Consider the following 18614-nt stretch of genomic DNA (forward strand, 5'->3'; position numbering starts at 1 on the left):
AGAGTGATAACGAACCCACAATGGACAGACGCTCAAAGTCACTCTGCAGAATAAATATCTGCAGGCAATGTATGATATTCACACACAAAAACACAAGAAGCGGGGTCAGCCAAATAAATTAAATTCTAGACCTTTCCTCATCATTACTTCTACTATAGCCATGGTTTTATATGTTTTTACTGGTTTTTTGTATGCATGATGGGAAGTGATTTTATGATGTTGGGTGAACCAAATGTATCTGCACTTTTTGTTTAATTATGAAAGAAACAAATCAAAACTTATAAATAAATAATTAATGAAAAGTTCAGCCATGTCTTGTGCCCTTCTTCCAAACAAATTAAGAATTCCTAGTGGACTGTTCCAGACATTTCCTCAGCATCACTTCTACTATCGCCATGGTTTTTATATTTGTTACTGTTTTTTTGTTATTTTTTGCATGATCGCTTGGGATGTGATTTGTTGACTATTTTTTTTTTTTTTTTTCAGAATTTTTTTAAAGGGGGTGTGGTGCAGAGTCCAATTGAGTTCAAACTAACTTAACAGAAATGAATCGAAATGAAATAACCAAGCTCAGAATTGAATTTTTCCCAATTGAATTAGACAAATGATATCAGTCAGTCTTATAGAATATAATCAGCTGAGTGGAACAAAATCTCTTTAGTCCAGCGATATAAAATAAACTGGGTGATGACAGAGAGAGTTGTGGTGGGGGGGGGGGCAGGTTAGGGTACAATGAAGGGAATTGGGTTAAGGTAACACTCATAATGAAATAGAATTACTTTTAAGTTTATGTGATGCTTCATGTGGCTTTTTGACTATGTCTTTAAACTGTGAGCCACAAGTAGGATGATGATGATCATTTCTTAAAGAGTTTCTCATCTTCACTTTTCTGGAAGATTGTCGTATCTTCAATTAGATATCGTATAATTAACTTTGGAAATTCAAAGCCAATCTAACCCCTTAACCCTTAACTCGTCAAAATGCATTACTCAAAATACCTTTGAAGTATGGTTAATAAGTTTCTTACTTAGTTACCAAGACTGTAAGAAGGGGATTGGAACCATCTCAAATATTAAGATGGTTTCAACAACACTCTCCAATCGATATCTTTCCTTGGTTTAAAAAGCACTTATAAATTGAGAGAGGATATAAACTTTTGATCAGAAGAAAACAGATCTAAAACCATTCTCATCAGAGCTATTTCCCGTCAAAATCTAAATCTGCAAGAGTAACAGACTTTGAGAGTTGAAACCAGATCTATACCCCACCCCCTCCATGTCTTAACTGTCAATCTAGCTTTTAGTGTCCTCTTCAGACTTCAAGTGGTGGCCGTAGAAATACATCAAGATCAACAGTGAGGGGTTTAAAACGCAAACAGACAAAAATCTTAAAACAACAAGACGTGATTCCGAGGCTTCAAGTAGTTTGTTTTCATTGCTGCGGCCAAGTGAGGAACCTGTCGGGGCGTGTCCAAAATGTTTAAATAGTTTTTACGTTTCTGCTCGTCTGGCCATCAGGCGACAAACATCAATTTAGTTTTTGGCCTTGTGCTTTTTTTCTTGCCACAAGACTAATTAAAAAATTTGTGAGTTATTTCCTGTAATAAACTTTCGCCCTCTGTTTTTATCTCTGGAAAACAAACAATGATGTCCTTGAATTTACATGTTTGAATTCTAGTCAATTTAAATACTTTTCAGTCTTGGAATTTCGTTCGTGAAGCGGCACAGCAATTTTCTTCTGGTAAGTGGCACTTCAATGAGAAAATGTAAATTTGTATTGGAACTTCACAAAGGGCAAGGGTCAGAGTTTCAACCCTAACAGAGTCTTTCTAAAAGGCTCAATGACAAAACAACACGCATGAACCTTAAATGTATTGTCATTTAGCCTTTGAGACAGACTCTGCTAGGGTCAAAACCTCAGGCCATCAACTATTTCTTGCATAACAATTATGGTCTTAAAAAGTCAACAACTTTCTCTTCATGCCTTGCCAAACTCAAGTTCGGAAAAACTGACTTTCGAACTTTCTAGAACAGTTCAATGACAATGTAATCAACACTACTCGCCAGTCTTTTCCGAATATTAAAGAAAGAAATCTCACCCCAAATTATTCCCACTGCAAAAATCTTGAGACTTACTTTCGATCTGTGAGTGAAGGTCGTTGACCACAAACTGTAGCTTACTGACGGACATATTCTTGAGTGCTCGTTGGGTGAATTTCTTGCCATATAATCTGTCGGATATATCTGTCATGCCTGATACACCAGCCTGAAATGTCAACATATATCAAATAAATATAAACTTCTTCAAGGAACATGTATATTTGACTGTCAATGGGAGATTTTGCTTGGAAATGTGAGAAGGCCACAGACTTCAGTTAAAATTTTCCTTTTTTTTTTTTTCATTTCCCCCCTCCTTTTTTTTTTTTTGGGGGGGGGGTGTGGGCATGTCTAAAAATACACTAACATTGAAAAACTATCCAGTATCTTTGTTGCCACTAAGTCTCCAATTCCTGACATTTGGGTGTTGTATTACGATAGATTGAAGCATTTTGAGGATAAAGGAGGATCACTAGCCCAAGAAACTTTAAGGTTAGTAAGTTAGTAATCTAGAGTTAGTTTCCAAGTCTGCTTATGCTTATGTTAGAGTTAGTAATGTCAATCCGGAAGTTGCGGGTTCAAATCCTGCTCTGGTAAATTTTGCATTGTTCAACCCAAAATTATTTACACTTTACCCAGTTAGTGTCCATAGTGGTTTAGGACATGATAGTTAGCAAACAACTTAAAGAAAAGAGTGAGTTAAGTTGAAATTGTCAACAGTAGGCAAGATGGTTTTAATAGAAGGGTTGTTAAAAATGTTAGTCTTGTGTTAGTCCACCTCTCACCAATTCAGTTACCGGTGACTTTTTTCTTTGTTGTCTCTCAAACTCCATCTGCATTCTGGCTAGAGGTTCTGCTCTCGCCAGAGCCATGCGGGCTTCATCTTGGAGACGAGCCTGTTTCGTTTCAAAATCCTCCTCATCTTCAAACTTGACTGATGGTGCCTAGAATAACAAAAACATTGTGAAGGGTTAAGGTTTAGGAAATAATTTACTTTATTTTCATATTTGTATCAAGATAGACTTGTGGACAAGTCGTTAAGTGTCTGTTGCAGTGATAGCGTTCCAACACTAGAGGTATTTTCGCGCAACTGCTTGCCCCTGTGAGACTACTGCTCTCAGGCTGTACAGTCTCAGTTGGGGGAGTAGTAGTCAGCAGTCAGTAGCTTTGTTCAAGAGCAGCGATCTCGCGAAGCAGTATTTCTTAAAGAAACATCTAAAAACTTTTCTGTTCAATGGTTGATTGCTCAGGACCAACTGTCTTTCCCATTATTAGTGCCTTTACTTAGCCACTTATTGTATAGTTTCCTTGTGTAGGTGTAAGAGCGCTTTATGTATGTTATTATTCTCATTAAAGACACTGGAAACTATTGGTAATTGTCAAAGACCAGTCTTTTCACTTGGTGTATCTCAACATATGCTTAACAAACCTATGAAAATTTGAGCTCAATTGGTCGTCGGAGTTGCGAGATAACTATGAAAGGAACAACTCCCTTGTCACAGAAGTTGTGTGCTTTCAGATGCTTGATTTTGAGACCTCAAAATCTAATTCTGAGGTGAGGTCTAGAAATCAAATTCGTGGAAAATTACTTCTTTCTCCTAACCTACATTAATTCATAGTCAGAGGGAGCCGTTTCTCACAATGTTTTATCAACCTCTCCCCATTACTCATTACCAAGTAAGGTCTTATGCTAACAATTATTTTGAGTAAATACCAAGTGTCCAGTGCCTTTAAGGACGATTCCTAGGTAAGTTACCCACGATCCAATCTTACCTTTGACGTAGCACTCGAATTACTACTCTCTCTACTCAGTCTGATTCCAGCTCCTCCTAACCTTGTCGCCCCCGTTACTCTCCCAAAACGATTCGTTATATGACTCTCTTTCCTCGTGCCCTCCTCCGCCGCTAGAATCCTTGGACTATCCTCCTCTAAATCAGAACCATCGGCAGGCTCGTTCACAAAACAGATCTGTAAGTTCATACCACTCTGGAGTCTGGTGGATAACTTATCTTTACTCTTTCCGTAAATGTCTCCCTCTGCCTCATCGTCCGTACCCATGGCTAGTTTACGTAAAATTGCTTGGCGAGAGTGTTTTTGTGTCTGAGGAATAATAATAATAATACAAGATATTTATATGGCGCATAAAATGCAGAAGCCTCTATTTTTATTATTTTATTATTATTATTATTATAATTTTTTTTATGCAAGTCACCAAACACACAATGCCTGAAGGCCACTTCAAGGTGTGGGCTATAATTTTTTTTTTTTCAGAGGCCGTTGCCTCCTAGGGTTGAAACAGGGTTACCCCTTTTACAGTCAATACGGATGTAGGCTCAACACAAAACGTAAAACAATGACAAAATATACTAAAAGCAATTGCTACAAAAGAAAGATTCAAACAAATGAGTATTTAACTCAAAAGCTTCTTGGATTTTAAAATATTGAATCGGAAATCTAGAACTCTCTTCAGACTCTTTGTGAAACGCAGTGAAAGGCTGACTTCAAAGGTTTCTTGGATTCAAACTTTCAAAATTTACAAAAGCAAAAACACAAATTACTGAAAAAAAAGAAGAAAAAACCCCACTAAGATTGACTTACCCTTTTGACCTTTGTTTAAGGAAGAAAAACTGTTCAAGCGAAACACACACTCAAATGTATTTAAACAAATACATTTGCTTTTGTGACATTTGCTTGTGTGACATTCATTATTCACACCTACATAATAATATAATTGTAATTAACCGGTACTTGTCTTCGTAACTGCCATCATGAAAAAAACGTTTATTAAATTGAACTGATATATATTTGGTTTGCGGTAACACCATGTGTGTATCTACTTGCCAGGTAGAGTTGTTCTTAAAGAACTGTCTTGCTTTATTCTACTACCGCGGAGTTGATGTTCGGGGGTTCGGGAGACTTCTCAGTTGTGAAAAGAACTGTCCTGCTTTTTAACTATTACCCAGGTGGATGGTATAGAAAAAAGGCTAGGACTACTACTTAAGCTTATAGGATCGTGATTAACTGTACTACCGCTGAGTCAGTTCTTAAATTGTTGAATTGAATTGAATTGAACAACTATATAACGATGGAACGATTATAAAAAACCAAGGTATACTTTGCCATTAGGGATAATAACACTGAAGTAAACACTTCCCAAATTCCTTTCCTAAGATCTCACCTGTTTATAACTTTGCTGTTCTTCCTCTTTTTCCATCTTGGCTAAATGTTTCTCTAATGACTCCCAATCCAATACAGGCATGGTAGGTTCAACACACACTAAGTCCTGCTCCTTACCACATGGTAAGACACCACCTCCATGGAACGGTTTCTTAACTTCAGACTCTCTGCAGTCTGCACTAGCGCACCTTTGTACTTTACTATGAGTCACTGGGTGACTTCCTACGGTCCTATTAGGAGAGGAAACAGTTCTCAGTACCTCATCCTGGCATTCAACGTTCCGTTTCTTATCCCTACTTTGTGAGTTTGTTTTACGTTTTGTTCCTCCAGTCAGCTCACATCGCTCCAACGCGACATTGTTTGCATTGGGATCGGACTCTAAAACACCGTAGTTTTTGTTTGGGTCGGGAATACTTTGTTTATCTTGCATAGTACTTGGGTTGGTCTCCTTGCCACGGAGCATGCATTTGCTTCTTAAGTCATCAGCGAGGAGGGCTAGGGTCGGTACCTCAAGGAACAGTTCTGAGTCCTCTCTCCTAGTCTCCTTATCACAAATATCCCACTCCGGTGTCGTTGCACAGCTTGAACTCTCAAGCTCGCTGTCATTGGGGTCGGAATCTTCGCAGTCCGCCACGTCTCCGGTCATCCCGTCGTCCTCATCCATGGCAGCTGCAAACTCCTCGGCTAAGCTGAGACGGTTCTTTTTCTTATCAGTTATTTCCGGGGAGGATTCGTAGACCTGATGATTGTCATCGAGCTCCACGCTGCTTCCTAGATCCTGGAGCATGGCCTGTTTTGCCTTGGAGCGTTGAGCCGATGTCATGTTGACAAGGCTGTTATCTGTTCATCAGTTAAAAAACAAAATTAAACATAAACAGAGACGGTTGATTAAAATGTCAATAAAACTAAACCGCTGTTATTGGTTGGCAGGAAGAGAGGTGATGAGTGCGAGTAATTAAATTTGGGTCAAAGGTCGGATAAATATCCCGAAACTATTAGGGGAAATGAAAATCTCTTACCAATGCCAATCCTGGCTGTGTTTAATTACAATGGTATTTAATCACGTTTAACAAAAACAAAGTCTGTCAATTTAAAACCAGCCCCTTCATTTCAAAAACACTGAGCTGCATCACTTAAACTACAGCTACTGCCAAAAGAAAAAGGGCAATCGATTGAATGTCATGTCATCATACCCTTACATTAAAACAAATAGAGTTGCAAACAATTGCAGGGGTCTTCCCAATATTTCAAAAAATTCGGCCAATGTGGACCTGAGTGTGTGGATGTTTGGCTTAGGCACGCTGAATCGAACAAGGTCTTCTGAACGTTTCATTCCTTCTTATCGTAGGTTCAAATCTCGCCGTAGTCAATTTGTCTTTGTTCAACCCAAAATCTAAATCTAGTTTGCTGAAAGTAAGGACACTTCACATTTGGCAATACATTTGATATATTCGACCCTCTACCCTTAGAGAAAAGCGATCTTGTAATTTGCAGTAAATTTTCAATGTGTTCTTAAACCTTGAAAGTGACCGACAGCGTAAGTGCGAAGAGCAGGTGGTATTTCTTCAAACACCCTTTCCGCTTCTCAAACGCCGGCTGTCGCCTTGTATCCCATCATTTAAGAAGAAAAAAAACATGTCTCCTAAGACCAAGCATCCATGAAGGACAAGATTTTGTTACATTGGTTTATTTGAATGACCTCAACGTAACCTTGGGCACGACCTTGACCTCTGGGGAAAATTTAAACCAAATTTAAGCTGAATAAACATAGCTAGAAATTGCTATCTCTAATAAGTATTGAAAGAAAACTCATCGTGCATTGTCACTTTTTAAAGGTGCTTGTGTTTGAGCAATAGAGTTTTAGTACTTTTGCATTGGTTACTTTTTAAAAGTACTGAGTGTGTAGGTACTTTCTAAAGATATAAAGTGTTTTGGTACTCATGCATTGTTACGTGTTAAAGGTACTGTGTGTAGGCACAAGAGTTTTGGCACTTGGGGATTAGTTGCATTTAAAGGTACTGGTGTTTATCTCGGTACTAGAGTTTTAATACTTGTGTTTGATACTAGCATTCAAGCACAAAAGTACTAGTGTTTTTGGTACTCGTGTATAGTACAAGTGACAAAGATCGTTGCTACAAACAGCTAGAATCCATTGCTATGCAGAATTACTAAAACAAATATCCCCCAAATCTGTTATTGTTATTAATAAATCTTTTCTCAAACCAATATATATAATAAAAAAAATAAAAAAGAATAAAAGCATTTGAGATAAACAGTTTAAAAAGAGCGAGGAAAAAATGGAGGGAAAAATTTGTTCATATTAAAATTAATAAAAAGAAAACACCTGGTGGGTATAGCTGACATTTATCCCCAACTCATCAACTTGTCAACAGTAGCCGATTCCTATTTTGATAGCTAAGAATTCACTTAAAAATCATGCCCTAAAGCATTTATAAATACACACTTACACTTTGAGGGGCGTTTCAGAGTATTCCAATCAAGTTAGTGCCTATATTAGTTACGTCAAACACAAGTTAGAAAGAAGAGAAAAAAACAGACTGCAAGGTATTGACTTTACTACGGTTTGAATGAACATGCAACATAATCCACTCATGACATCACATCGTCGTGGCAACTGGCGTTAAGAACATCTCGCGCTTCCTCGGTTGTGTTGACGCGCCTTAAAACAAAAGATCCGGTCCCCGCATATTAGGTTTACTTTTAGACATTCATAAATCATCACATTAGGCAATGAAACAAAATGCAAGAGTCGTGACTTTCCACAGGGTTAAAATATCTCAAGCTGTTGATAGGGGGAGATGGGGGTTATCTATACCGCTGATGCTAGCGCGATTATCTCCAAGCAATAAGTTATTGCTGACATAATAAACTTTCAAACTCACTTGGCATACATCCAAGAACAGTTTAAAAACTCATCTGCATAAAAAGTATTTTCTTATAAACTCTATTTGGTATAATATGTGACTCTTCTTTCATTGCTTGTTGGTTGTTTTTTGTACAGCAGGGCCATGAGCGCTGCTTGCAGCAGATACCGGCGCTTTAAAGGTTTCCAATATTATTATCATTATTATTATTTGTAAACATCAGGAAATGGCGGTGCTACGGGGGCCAGGGAGCAGTTACTTTTTTTTGCCCCCCCCCCTCCCCCCAATTCCCATCTCAACTTTTCCCCGTTGGCCAAAGTTAAATTTAATATCTTGCACGCAACGAAAAGCATGATCTTCTTGTGCTTGCTTGTTTGTTTGTTTGTTTGTTTGTTTGTTTGTTTGTTTGTTTTGTTCTTCCATAAATAACGCCTTCAAGGTATTTCAGTAGATACAACTATCTATTGTAAAATATGCATCAAGATTTGTGGAAAGATCTTGAGATTTCTCCTGCTACATGTAGGTCACGAATTCCCAAGCATCGTCCCTACTTGTTGAAGGTTATCAGATCATGCTATGTTTAACATCTACTCAAGACAAATACCAGGTTTATGTACAGAACGGTCTAGAGTAGACAAACACTTCATCACAAACCCTCTGTTTATAAATTGACTAACCTGGCTCTGCTGGGACCCAGTCCAGAGGAGAAGAAGTTTCCTCCTGGTGAGTTTTCCCGTCGACTCTTGGTCCGCTGGGTCTCTTTACGTGGTTGTCCCCTTCCCTTAAGCTCCCATTTCTTGCTTCTTCCCTCCTGTTACCATTGGCATCCGTGTTCTCATCATCATCATCATCATTCTCATCCTCGTTGTGGCCGCCTCCTCCTCCTCCGTTGCTATGGTGATGATCTGGGTCAGAGTCTGTAGAGGGACGCGGTGGGGATGTCTTCAGCTTTCCTCGTCTGAACTGTCTCCAGGCTCGTTGGATCCTATGGGGTAATCCATCAGACACGTCAATATCGATGGGAGGGAAGAGAAATATTCAAGCCTTACCTCCGACGACCCCTTTCCCTTTTCCCTTTTCGTCAGCTACGGGAGACTACTTTTTTTCCTGGTTTGCCTTGGGGTGGTTGGGGGGAGAAATTCTTTAATCCATGCAGATGTTTGCAGGATGAGTTTTATCGGGCAGCTGTGGTGTGTTTCATTGCTTGCCGTCGGGAAGTTGGCTATGGGGGGTAAAAGGGGGCGCAGTTTGTATTCATCGACTGAACCTCTAAGAGTTTTTTGTCACTCGGCCGAGATTTCCAAAATGTCTTATTCCTGGAGGTGTTGAAAAAATGGGTTTTTCCACCGTCTGGGGTGAGTTTAAGAATGCGTTTAGTATTTCCTTGAAAGGTGTCGAGTACTTTTTGGCTGTAGGGCTAGCAGACAAGCACGGACAAAGAATCATTCAATTCAATTCACCACAATCATGTGGTGGAGACTCAAATAGTGATTGTCAAAAAGAACAGAAATGTGTTACTTGCAAACTGAAATGAAAATAAGAATGACGCAAGACCAAAGAAATAATTAGGTTTAAATAATTAGCATATGGCATTTTTTTTTTTACATATCGTTCCACAGAGATTTGGTTAAACTCTGAAGTGATAGAGGCTACAGAGAAAAAGTCTAAGCCATTTGATATTCTTCTTTGTCAAGATCACACAACATATTCAGTATGAACCTTTTGACTTGTATTGTGTTTGTTTCACGTACACTTTCGACCGAGGGGTTGGGTTAGCGCAGTGGTATCTTTCCTCACCTTCCACCTCCAGGACCCCCGGTTTGAATCCAATTAGGGGTACCAGGAGGATTGGGTTTTCACACTAAGTGGTTTGGGTTTTCAGTCCAAACTTGGTTTTCTATGGACTAATTCTCTGGGGTTTTCCTCCCAAATCTAAAACTGAAACTTCCTTCTTTGTTTTCTCTCCATGGGGCTCTTGGTTGTCTTCACAACCAGAATAAATGAATGAATTAGCTTGGTGTGCTACATATTTTTGCAGCACAGGCTGTATACTTCCAAGGGAGCTGAAATTGTTTAGGAATGATGGCCCAGTGACATGGGGCAGGAATGTTGGAGTGCCATGATCTGAGAGCTTCAGTGACGAATTTTGAGCACTACATCGTTTTATAAACTTTCTTAAAGTGCAAGTTTGCTTAAAAGGTAAAAAATCATCAAAATGAAAAAAAGTTAAAAAGTAAACTCGTAAAATTCATCCAAACAACCACAACCTTTTAAAAATCTAAATAAACTTTGAAAGCCTTCCTCTCTGAAACTAGCCGTTGAGCTAAGAAATGTTTGTGGTCAATAAACCTGACTTGTCTGTCATCAGCTGACAGGAGGTATTCAACATTTAGATATAAGCAGCGCCAAGTGTGTAGTTAATCAACAAACAACTGTACATCTCAAAATGAATTTACTTTCCTTGATGAGTGAAATTCATCAGCGTTCACAATCAACGATTTTTTCCTTGTTTTAATGAATCTAACGTTGTACCCGTGAGCGTGACAGCTTTGTGACCACAAAACTGCGCTTTCACTCGCCGTGAACAATAGGGATTTGTGAGGAAGGCTTTGCCATTATGGTTGAGAATTTTAGCCCCGGGCATTTTGAGGGTGGATTGGCTGGTAAGTCCCCTGCGGTGGGGAGGTGGTTTAAAGAATTAGTAACTGTGTGACGACCGTGGAATGGCATGATATTGTGTAATTTTGTATTCAAGTTAATAATGCTTGACTAAAAATACGTTTTACTTTGGGCATGTTGTTTATTTCTTTTTTGTTGCAGTGAAATAAACACTTTTTGTAAAACACTTTTTGGAATGATTTTTTTATTATTTATTTTATTATTCAATTCTGGCTTGTAAAGGCTGGGGCTGGGGGGGGGGGGGGGGTTGTAATTTAGGAGCAGCAATTTTATGCCTCTGAATCTGTCCTCATTTTAAAGATGTCACCAGCTCAAACAATGACCTTACCAAGGTCAATGACCTTACCAAGGTCAACGGAGAGCACACTTTGACACCGGGCATAGGATGTCAAATCCTTGAATAGAAACCAAATTATCCCAATTGGTGTATACCTCTACCCTGATTGGCACCCTTCTTAACTCAATCTAAATGGTCCCTAGTTGAGGAAACCTTTGGGTAAGACAACTACCAAACTAATCCAAACGAGATATACACCTCTACCCTAAAGGCCGAGTCACACTGCAACGATAACGAAAATGATAACGATAATGACACAAAGAGAACGCATTCTATTGGTTGAGTTGCTCCACAGATACGCCCTCGCTCATCCAACCAATCGAGGGCATGCATTTTTAACATTCTTATTTTTTGTGTTCGTTTTTCGGGGCTTGTGTGACCGGGCCTTAATAATAGACCCTTCTTCTCCCCGTGAGTATCTCAACGTCACAAATCAGTAAGCCCTTGGGTGACATCAAAAGTGATGTACTTTCCCTCTAAGGAAGGCCAGTGACCGTAACCTCAAGAAGTCTCAGTTGGGATGAACCATCAAAGATCCTCTTTGATGTACGAGGTAGAAAGGGAGCCAAGACAAGATGAATGCCCTTGATCAAGAGCCTGAGACTTCTTCAACTGAATTGGAGGAGGTCTTCTATATTACATCCTTCAACCCATCAATCAATGAGGCAAGGTTTCCAGGGTACAAAAGAACTATCAGGAGTGTTTGACCTGCGCTTTGACCCAATCTAGAATTCGGTCTTTAATTAGACAGATGGCGGTTAGCACAGAGTGAGATTCAAATTCAGATTTGAGGACTCTCAGTTATGGAGGGCTGAAAATGACTGTTGAGATCTACAACGTCCGAGATCATGGGTTCATGTCCTACTCTTGTTGCCTGTAAATTATTCCCACTAGAAGGCATATTACTCGGGACAGTACGGAGTATTGACCCAATTCACCTGACATCATCAGAATAATCTTGGATGCGCCATTTTGGTGGTCAATGTCAATGTGTGTTATTCAGAGAAGTGCGAATTTTAGGCGAAGCGGCGTTTACACGTAACCCTATTGACAACCAACATGGTGAGCGTGGCACAGTCGCCGCGTGTGACGTTCGTGCAAGGGGTCAATACAGTGGTTACACATATCGGTGTTCTATTTTGTTTGCATCCCTGTGGAGACATTTTCAATCAATCAATCAATCGTTAAATTGATTGATTGATTGATTGATTGATTGATTGATTTAATGATTGATTGATTGTTTTTTTGCATCCCTGTGGAGACATCTTTTGTTCTTTCCTTTATCCCTGTGCTAAAAAACCTACCATTAAAGGCTTTGTACACATCATTCCTTGTGGAGCAACCCAGTCTTTAGAATTCCCCTTTTTCTCGGTCTCCATAAGGAAGTGAATATGAAATTCCCCAAAAATGTTCTTAATCCTCGATGCAAATTTAACATAATATTAAGATGAATCTTGCAGACAATACTTGTCTTATATCTTTAGAAGAGTCACTGACTCTTTATAAAGAGCATGTTGGTTTATTCTTAAGACTTCTACTCGTTTGCACTAATCACTGTCCAAAGGCTGATAACGTCTCTCTTCAGACAACCGAAGAGACAGCCCAACCATAATAGAAGAATTATTCTCCCATCCCATCCAAACGCTAACATTTTGAATGTCAACAAACTGGGCCCAATTTCATAGAGCTGCTAAGCACATCTATTAAACAATAGCTTGTTACAAACCAATCTGAAACAACTCTTAGTGGAACACTTACGTGATTACATTTGTAGTGAATCGTTGGAGTTTATTACGACGTACACAGTGATTCTCTTCAAACTCTACCTCTAACTTATGACTGCAGAAGAAAGAAAACAAAAGTGGAACGAAAATTAATTTACAAATCAAAAATAGAAAATAAATCCACCCCTAAAATCAAGGTTGACAAATTAATATCTAATATTGGTTGAACTTTAAAAAAAGTTCAGACACTAGAAAAAAAGGTGTAAAAAAACAACAATATCAGCTATGTCTGGGCATTTAGGCAATAATTATACAGAACAAAATGGTCTCTAAAGGGCTTAAGAAATCAAGGCAACATTTTAAGAAAGGCTGTTTGACATTTGCAAGCCCTTAAATGTCTCCAAGAAGATTTTAAGAAGGCAAAGTCAGCCATGACAACCTGAAATTCCAATAACATTTCACAATTTGCACAGAAAGGCAGACCTTACTGCAGTACTTTTTTAACCCCAAAATTAAAACATGCTCAATCTTACTGGTCCTAATGGTGGAAATGTTAAAGGCCACAGTTTGAGGATTTTAAACTACTTCGTTAAACATTATCTAGGTTACAACAACAACAAAACAGATATTTGCAAAGTATTAGTATCAAGTATAATATCTGACTCTAGCATCAATACATAATCCACTCCAGATACTTTCATTATGTGGTCAAAAGTAGCCTCTTGTGTAAGAGAGAAAAAAAACCTGTGGAACAAAAAGTTGCATTTTAATCTAGCCAGAGGATGAAATCTCGTTACCATGGAAACATCCTCATTCCGAGAACAATTTGCTCAACACCTGCAGGGTCACCCTTTCTAAAATGAGAAAAAGATGACTTTTTGACCCCAATAGGAATAGATTTGTAAAGGCAGACAGTGAACAACAATCTGCTCCGAACAAAACAAGAAAGGGCTCTTGTTGAAAACACTTAAGATCGATATATACTTAAAGAAATTGTACGTCTGCAATTCAATGTCTGCAATTGTAAGACTGAGACAGACTTTTCTTTTTAAAGGAACATTACAGAATCGTTTTTTTTTTTGGTAACAAAACAGTTGCTGGCACTTTATGTGGTCCACCATACATAAACTGACCAACCTGTAGAAGTTTGAGATCGATCAGCCATCTAGGTCACGAGAAAATAGTGAAAAACCGGTTACACATTTTGCACGACATGGCTTAAAAAAAAACAATTAAAAATTAAAACTCACACTGAGCGATAAACTCCAAATAGGAAATTAGTTTTATTTATTTCTAATAAAATATTTTCAGACAGAAATATTTCATCATCATTAGACTGTGTAAGTTTTATGTAAATCAGTGATCTTCATTATTTTTGTTCTTACAAATTCTGTAATGTTCCTTTAAAGAAATTGTATCTCTCAAATTAATGTCTGCAGTTCTACGATTGAGGTAGACTTTTCTTTGGAACATTGATGATGGATTGTTACCAAGGAACGTGACTCAGTGTTAGAGAAATGTATCATCGTGCCTGAAGATATATGATTAATTCTGGTACGAATGTTGAACATTCAAATGTTGTTTATTAAATTTTAAGTGTGACTTGAGAGACTTAGCATCTGTACAAAAATAAGTAAAATAACAAAATTTAAATATTCATACTATGATTCAAATCTAAACTTTCCTTTGCTGTGATTGGTTCATCCCAATCTAATGAATATGCATTTGTAAAAGTCTGTAACCCTATGCTGTCAATTGATTCACAATCTTCAAGAAATGCAATTTCCTCAAAGAAAAAACTGTTTGCTTTAAAAAAAAATAATTCAATATGCCTAGAAACCAATCTTGACAAAGAGAGTAGCATCTACGCATGTAAGTAGCATTCTTAAAATAACCCTTGTGTGATTGTATGCTACTGAGACAATCAGGAAATTGTCATCAGCCTTTGACATGTAGTGTTGTCTCAAGAAATTTGATTCTGTATTCCGACTACCGAAGACGCTGGAGGGCAACGGTGCAAAAGTATCTATACAACCCCTGTGGGGGTTAATGGCGCGTGCCAAATGGTAACAGCTTACAGACGACAGATAGGCAATGGTTGATACCATTTTATCCAATAGGTGAAATCCTAAGTGAGAAGTTCACAAATCCCACAGCATGAAACTCATATTTTGTTTTCATTATTGCTTAAGATTACCCCGGAAGGTGTACCAGTTTTCACCAAAATCTCCTCATCTTTCCTATATAAAAACAAAATTGAACTAATTTTTACTGGATTTTTAAAAAATTTGTGATAACAATCAAGCACCCCCAGAACCACAGTCCTTCCACCACGCCACGGCTGGTTCTTATTGAATTGTACGCTAACTTTGCTGTACTTCTACCATTGCAACCCGTAGGCCAAATTACTCCACAATTTCATTAGTAAGATTCGCCATCAGCAAGAAAGAGTTCTATAAATACCGCCTCCGGGTAAAAGCCGGTCACCGATTAGCCGAGAGGGGCTCGGCCTCCCAGCGAAGTAATCTCATGACCGCCTTTTTTTTCTCCTCTCCCCCTTCTCCTTTCCTGTCGTTGGTCTCTGCGTGTTTCTCGGACCATGTTTAATTACGTCTTGGTTTTCATGTTCTCTCACTTTGAGTTGAAGACAAACGGTAATTCAGCAATTAGATACTACGTGCACGTGTGATTGATCAAATTTGGGGCCGTTTTCTTGGGGTATCGAATTGAAATAAATCTCATTAAAAGATTTGCCAGCTATATTTCCCTCACCAAACAAAAAAAGGTGTGATCTGATTATGGAGACAAACTGTGGCCTTTAGAAGTGTGAACATTTTATAAAAGGGGGGAAAAGGGGAAAAAAAAAACGGAGCAAGAAAAATATTGACATTTTGCAGCACAAATATACACAGTGATTGAGGTAAGGTTTCCAATATTAATTTGATCGTGGTTTTGGTGATCTTTAAATTAGCCTTCTTTTACCAGTGGATCTAATGTGTAAATCCAATAACCTGGTGATCTGCGCCAATAGCTCTCTATCAATTTAACAAAAAAATAATTAGTGACTAAGCTACTTGTGTCACATGAAGAGTGAAAGTGAAGAGTTAATTAACATCTATCTGTACAGGTGTATTTTAGTTAATTAATTGCTAGGATTTAGTGACAAGCCAGTAGACATTAAAGGGAGAGTATACCTCTGGTAATTATTTTGAAGATTAATTACCATAAAATTACTACATGTAGGTAAGAAGCACTGCAGTTGTTCATAATGTATAACATTTTGAAACACGATTCCCTTCAAAGAAATGTGGTTTCAGGGAGAGGGATTCAAAAACATGACAATCTGGGAAACATTATCTACATGAAATGTTTCTCTGATTGTGTATTCCAATTATGGATTATTCTTCCCGCATGGACACAACCGTGTGGACATAATCTAATTCTATGTACTCATATAATTCTATGTACTCATTTTCCAATAGATAGACTCTTCATGTGAGTGGGACAAAAGAAGTCCCTAACCTCCCGTTAAAATAGTCTAAAATAGCCGTTGCATACAGCATCCCTTCTGGGATCAAATTTGCCAACGTCCAAAACATCTGATGAAAAACAATACTTATATTCCAGAAAGTGTTCCAGTACAAAAAATTTACAAATCCATTTTTCTCAAAATGATGTCTTCCGATGTTTTGGATGCTGACAAAATTTGTACTGGACGGGTATTGGCAATGGCAATTTAGACCATCCGATACAAAACCCTTCCGAGATAAAACTTGCCAACATCCAAAACATCCAATGACATCATTTGGAGTGAATTGGGTCTGCTTAATCAAAACACCATTGGAAGTGACATCCAATGGCATCATGTTTCAAATTCCACTCCAGGAATGAACTAAAACATCCCATTCTCAGAAATAAGTCATCGGATGTTTAGAATGCTGACAAAATTTTCACTTGAAGGGTATTGGCAATGGCAATTTAGAACATTTTAATATGACGTCAGTTAGTAACAGGCATCCTTGCATTTTGCATCATCTTTTATTTCACATACAAAACATATCCTGTAATAGGCTGATAGTCCCACATGTAGGTGAGTTCTATCAATATCAAATATATACATGTTTATGTATGTTGTGTTGTCATTTAACCTTCGAGAAAGACTCTGATAGAGTCGAAACGTCAGACCATTAGCTATTTTTGCATTGTTGTAAAAATAAAGGAAATTGTAATCCTATAATAATAGACAGTGCACAGGTTCTTCAATATGACTCGACACAATTGAGTTCAATGCCTCATGTTCAAGATGGCTGCCCTAGCGACAAGATCACATGATTATCCATCAATAATAAAAGAACCTGAAGAGTCTTGAAGACTCTACTGCATCAAACCTGGAGGTCCACTTGACCTCTGAAGATGGAATAAATAAGAAAGAAAGCAACGAGAGCGCTCTGTCAGTGATGAAATGTTGGCTCACTTCATGAATTATTATCAAACCGCTTGTAACCACAATTATCTAGATGGAACTGGTTGAAACTGGTTCAGAAAGTGTAATTTACTTCATGTTGGCTGGCTTCAGTCAGTAGTTCTCAACACATCATTCATGTCATTATTCTGCTCTCGTCCCCCACAAAGTTAAAGGTATCATAGGTAGAGCTGACAAAATAGTTGAAGACAGTGTTCATGTTTTGTGTCATCACCCATATTAATTAAAGATATGTTAAGTTTGTGATTTTGTCTGAATCTATTGCGCGAGTAAAAAGACACATCTGTTGCATTTTAGAAGATTTTCAGGTACAGTTTTCTTGAATATGACTTCATTTCAGAGCAATAATATTTCACAGAAACAATTGTTTTTAGTTCGAACTTCCTAATATGTAAGCTTTCAGTAAAATTAAACAATGTTTTCTATCCTTACCAATCATGAATAATAACTTTACAATAGTCGATTCTGACTGAAGTACTTTTTTGTTTTGTGAATGACTGATATCTGCTTTTTTCTGAGTGAGGTTTTTTTTGTTTTTGTGAATGACAGATCTCTGCCTTCATAAAAATTCATGTCCGTCTTCCAAGTGGCGCATGTTTAATGTTAGTCACGTTCGGCTAACGTGGTTCTCAATTTTAAAATGTGCACATGCATTTAGAATTGGCATGATGCCAAGTACCTGTAAACCTGTTTTCAAAAGTGCAGAGAAATTAGTCCATTACCAGTCACTTTCAAAAGTGCAAACTTACAATGAACCAAAATGGAAACTTGGCGATATTCTTGCCCTCATGTTTGAACAACACTCTAGCCAAAGTAGTTTTTGTCATTGGTATTATCGCATGACAGATTTTAGAAGCTGCAAAACCCTTTTAAACCTTGAGGCACTCACATAACAGAAATTGTAGAAGGGGGTTAAAAAATAATAAAAAACCACACCTGTTTGTATGTAACCGAATGAACATATTCTGGGGTGGAACAAAGAAGCTCAAATCCTGCTCTAGTCATCTATGTTCAACCCAAAAAATTCTAACAAATTTAATTCTGACACTCAATTTACATTTGGCTTCTGACTGGCACTTCGAACAAGTATATTGGGTGACTGCTAGCAATAAAGCGATACATATCTCAGTTGGTAGAGCGCTGTCATGTTAATCCGGAGGTCACAGGTTCAAATCCTGCTCTTGTTAGTTTTCTTTGTTAAATCAATAATTGTTGACAAATTTACCCAATAAG

The 18614-nt window shown here is 38.0% G+C and overlaps 1 protein-coding gene across 4 annotated transcripts in view; it reads right to left on the reverse strand.

The window, feature by feature from the left end:
- The window catches only part of LOC139945037 (uncharacterized), a 95918-nt gene that overhangs the window by 6570 nt on the left and 70734 nt on the right, over positions 1-18614 (reverse strand). For 3 of the 4 annotated variants that reach the window (XM_071942288.1, XM_071942290.1, XM_071942291.1), the window contains 6 exons: positions 12933-13013; positions 8836-9143; positions 5275-6113; positions 3870-4196; positions 2882-3040; positions 2136-2265 (listed from right to left, as the gene is read on the reverse strand). In XM_071942288.1, coding sequence (XP_071798389.1) covers positions 2136-2265; positions 2882-3040; positions 3870-4196; positions 5275-6113; positions 8836-9143; positions 12933-13013 — 1844 coding nt within the window. The remainder of the gene's footprint in view (positions 1-2135; positions 2266-2881; positions 3041-3869; positions 4197-5274; positions 6114-8835; positions 9144-12932; positions 13014-18614) is intronic. The other variant, XM_071942289.1, reaches the window with a different exon arrangement.

This window comes from Asterias amurensis, chromosome 12 (assembly GCF_032118995.1).
Source record: "Asterias amurensis chromosome 12, ASM3211899v1".
Classification (NCBI taxonomy): domain Eukaryota; kingdom Metazoa; phylum Echinodermata; class Asteroidea; order Forcipulatida; family Asteriidae; genus Asterias; species Asterias amurensis.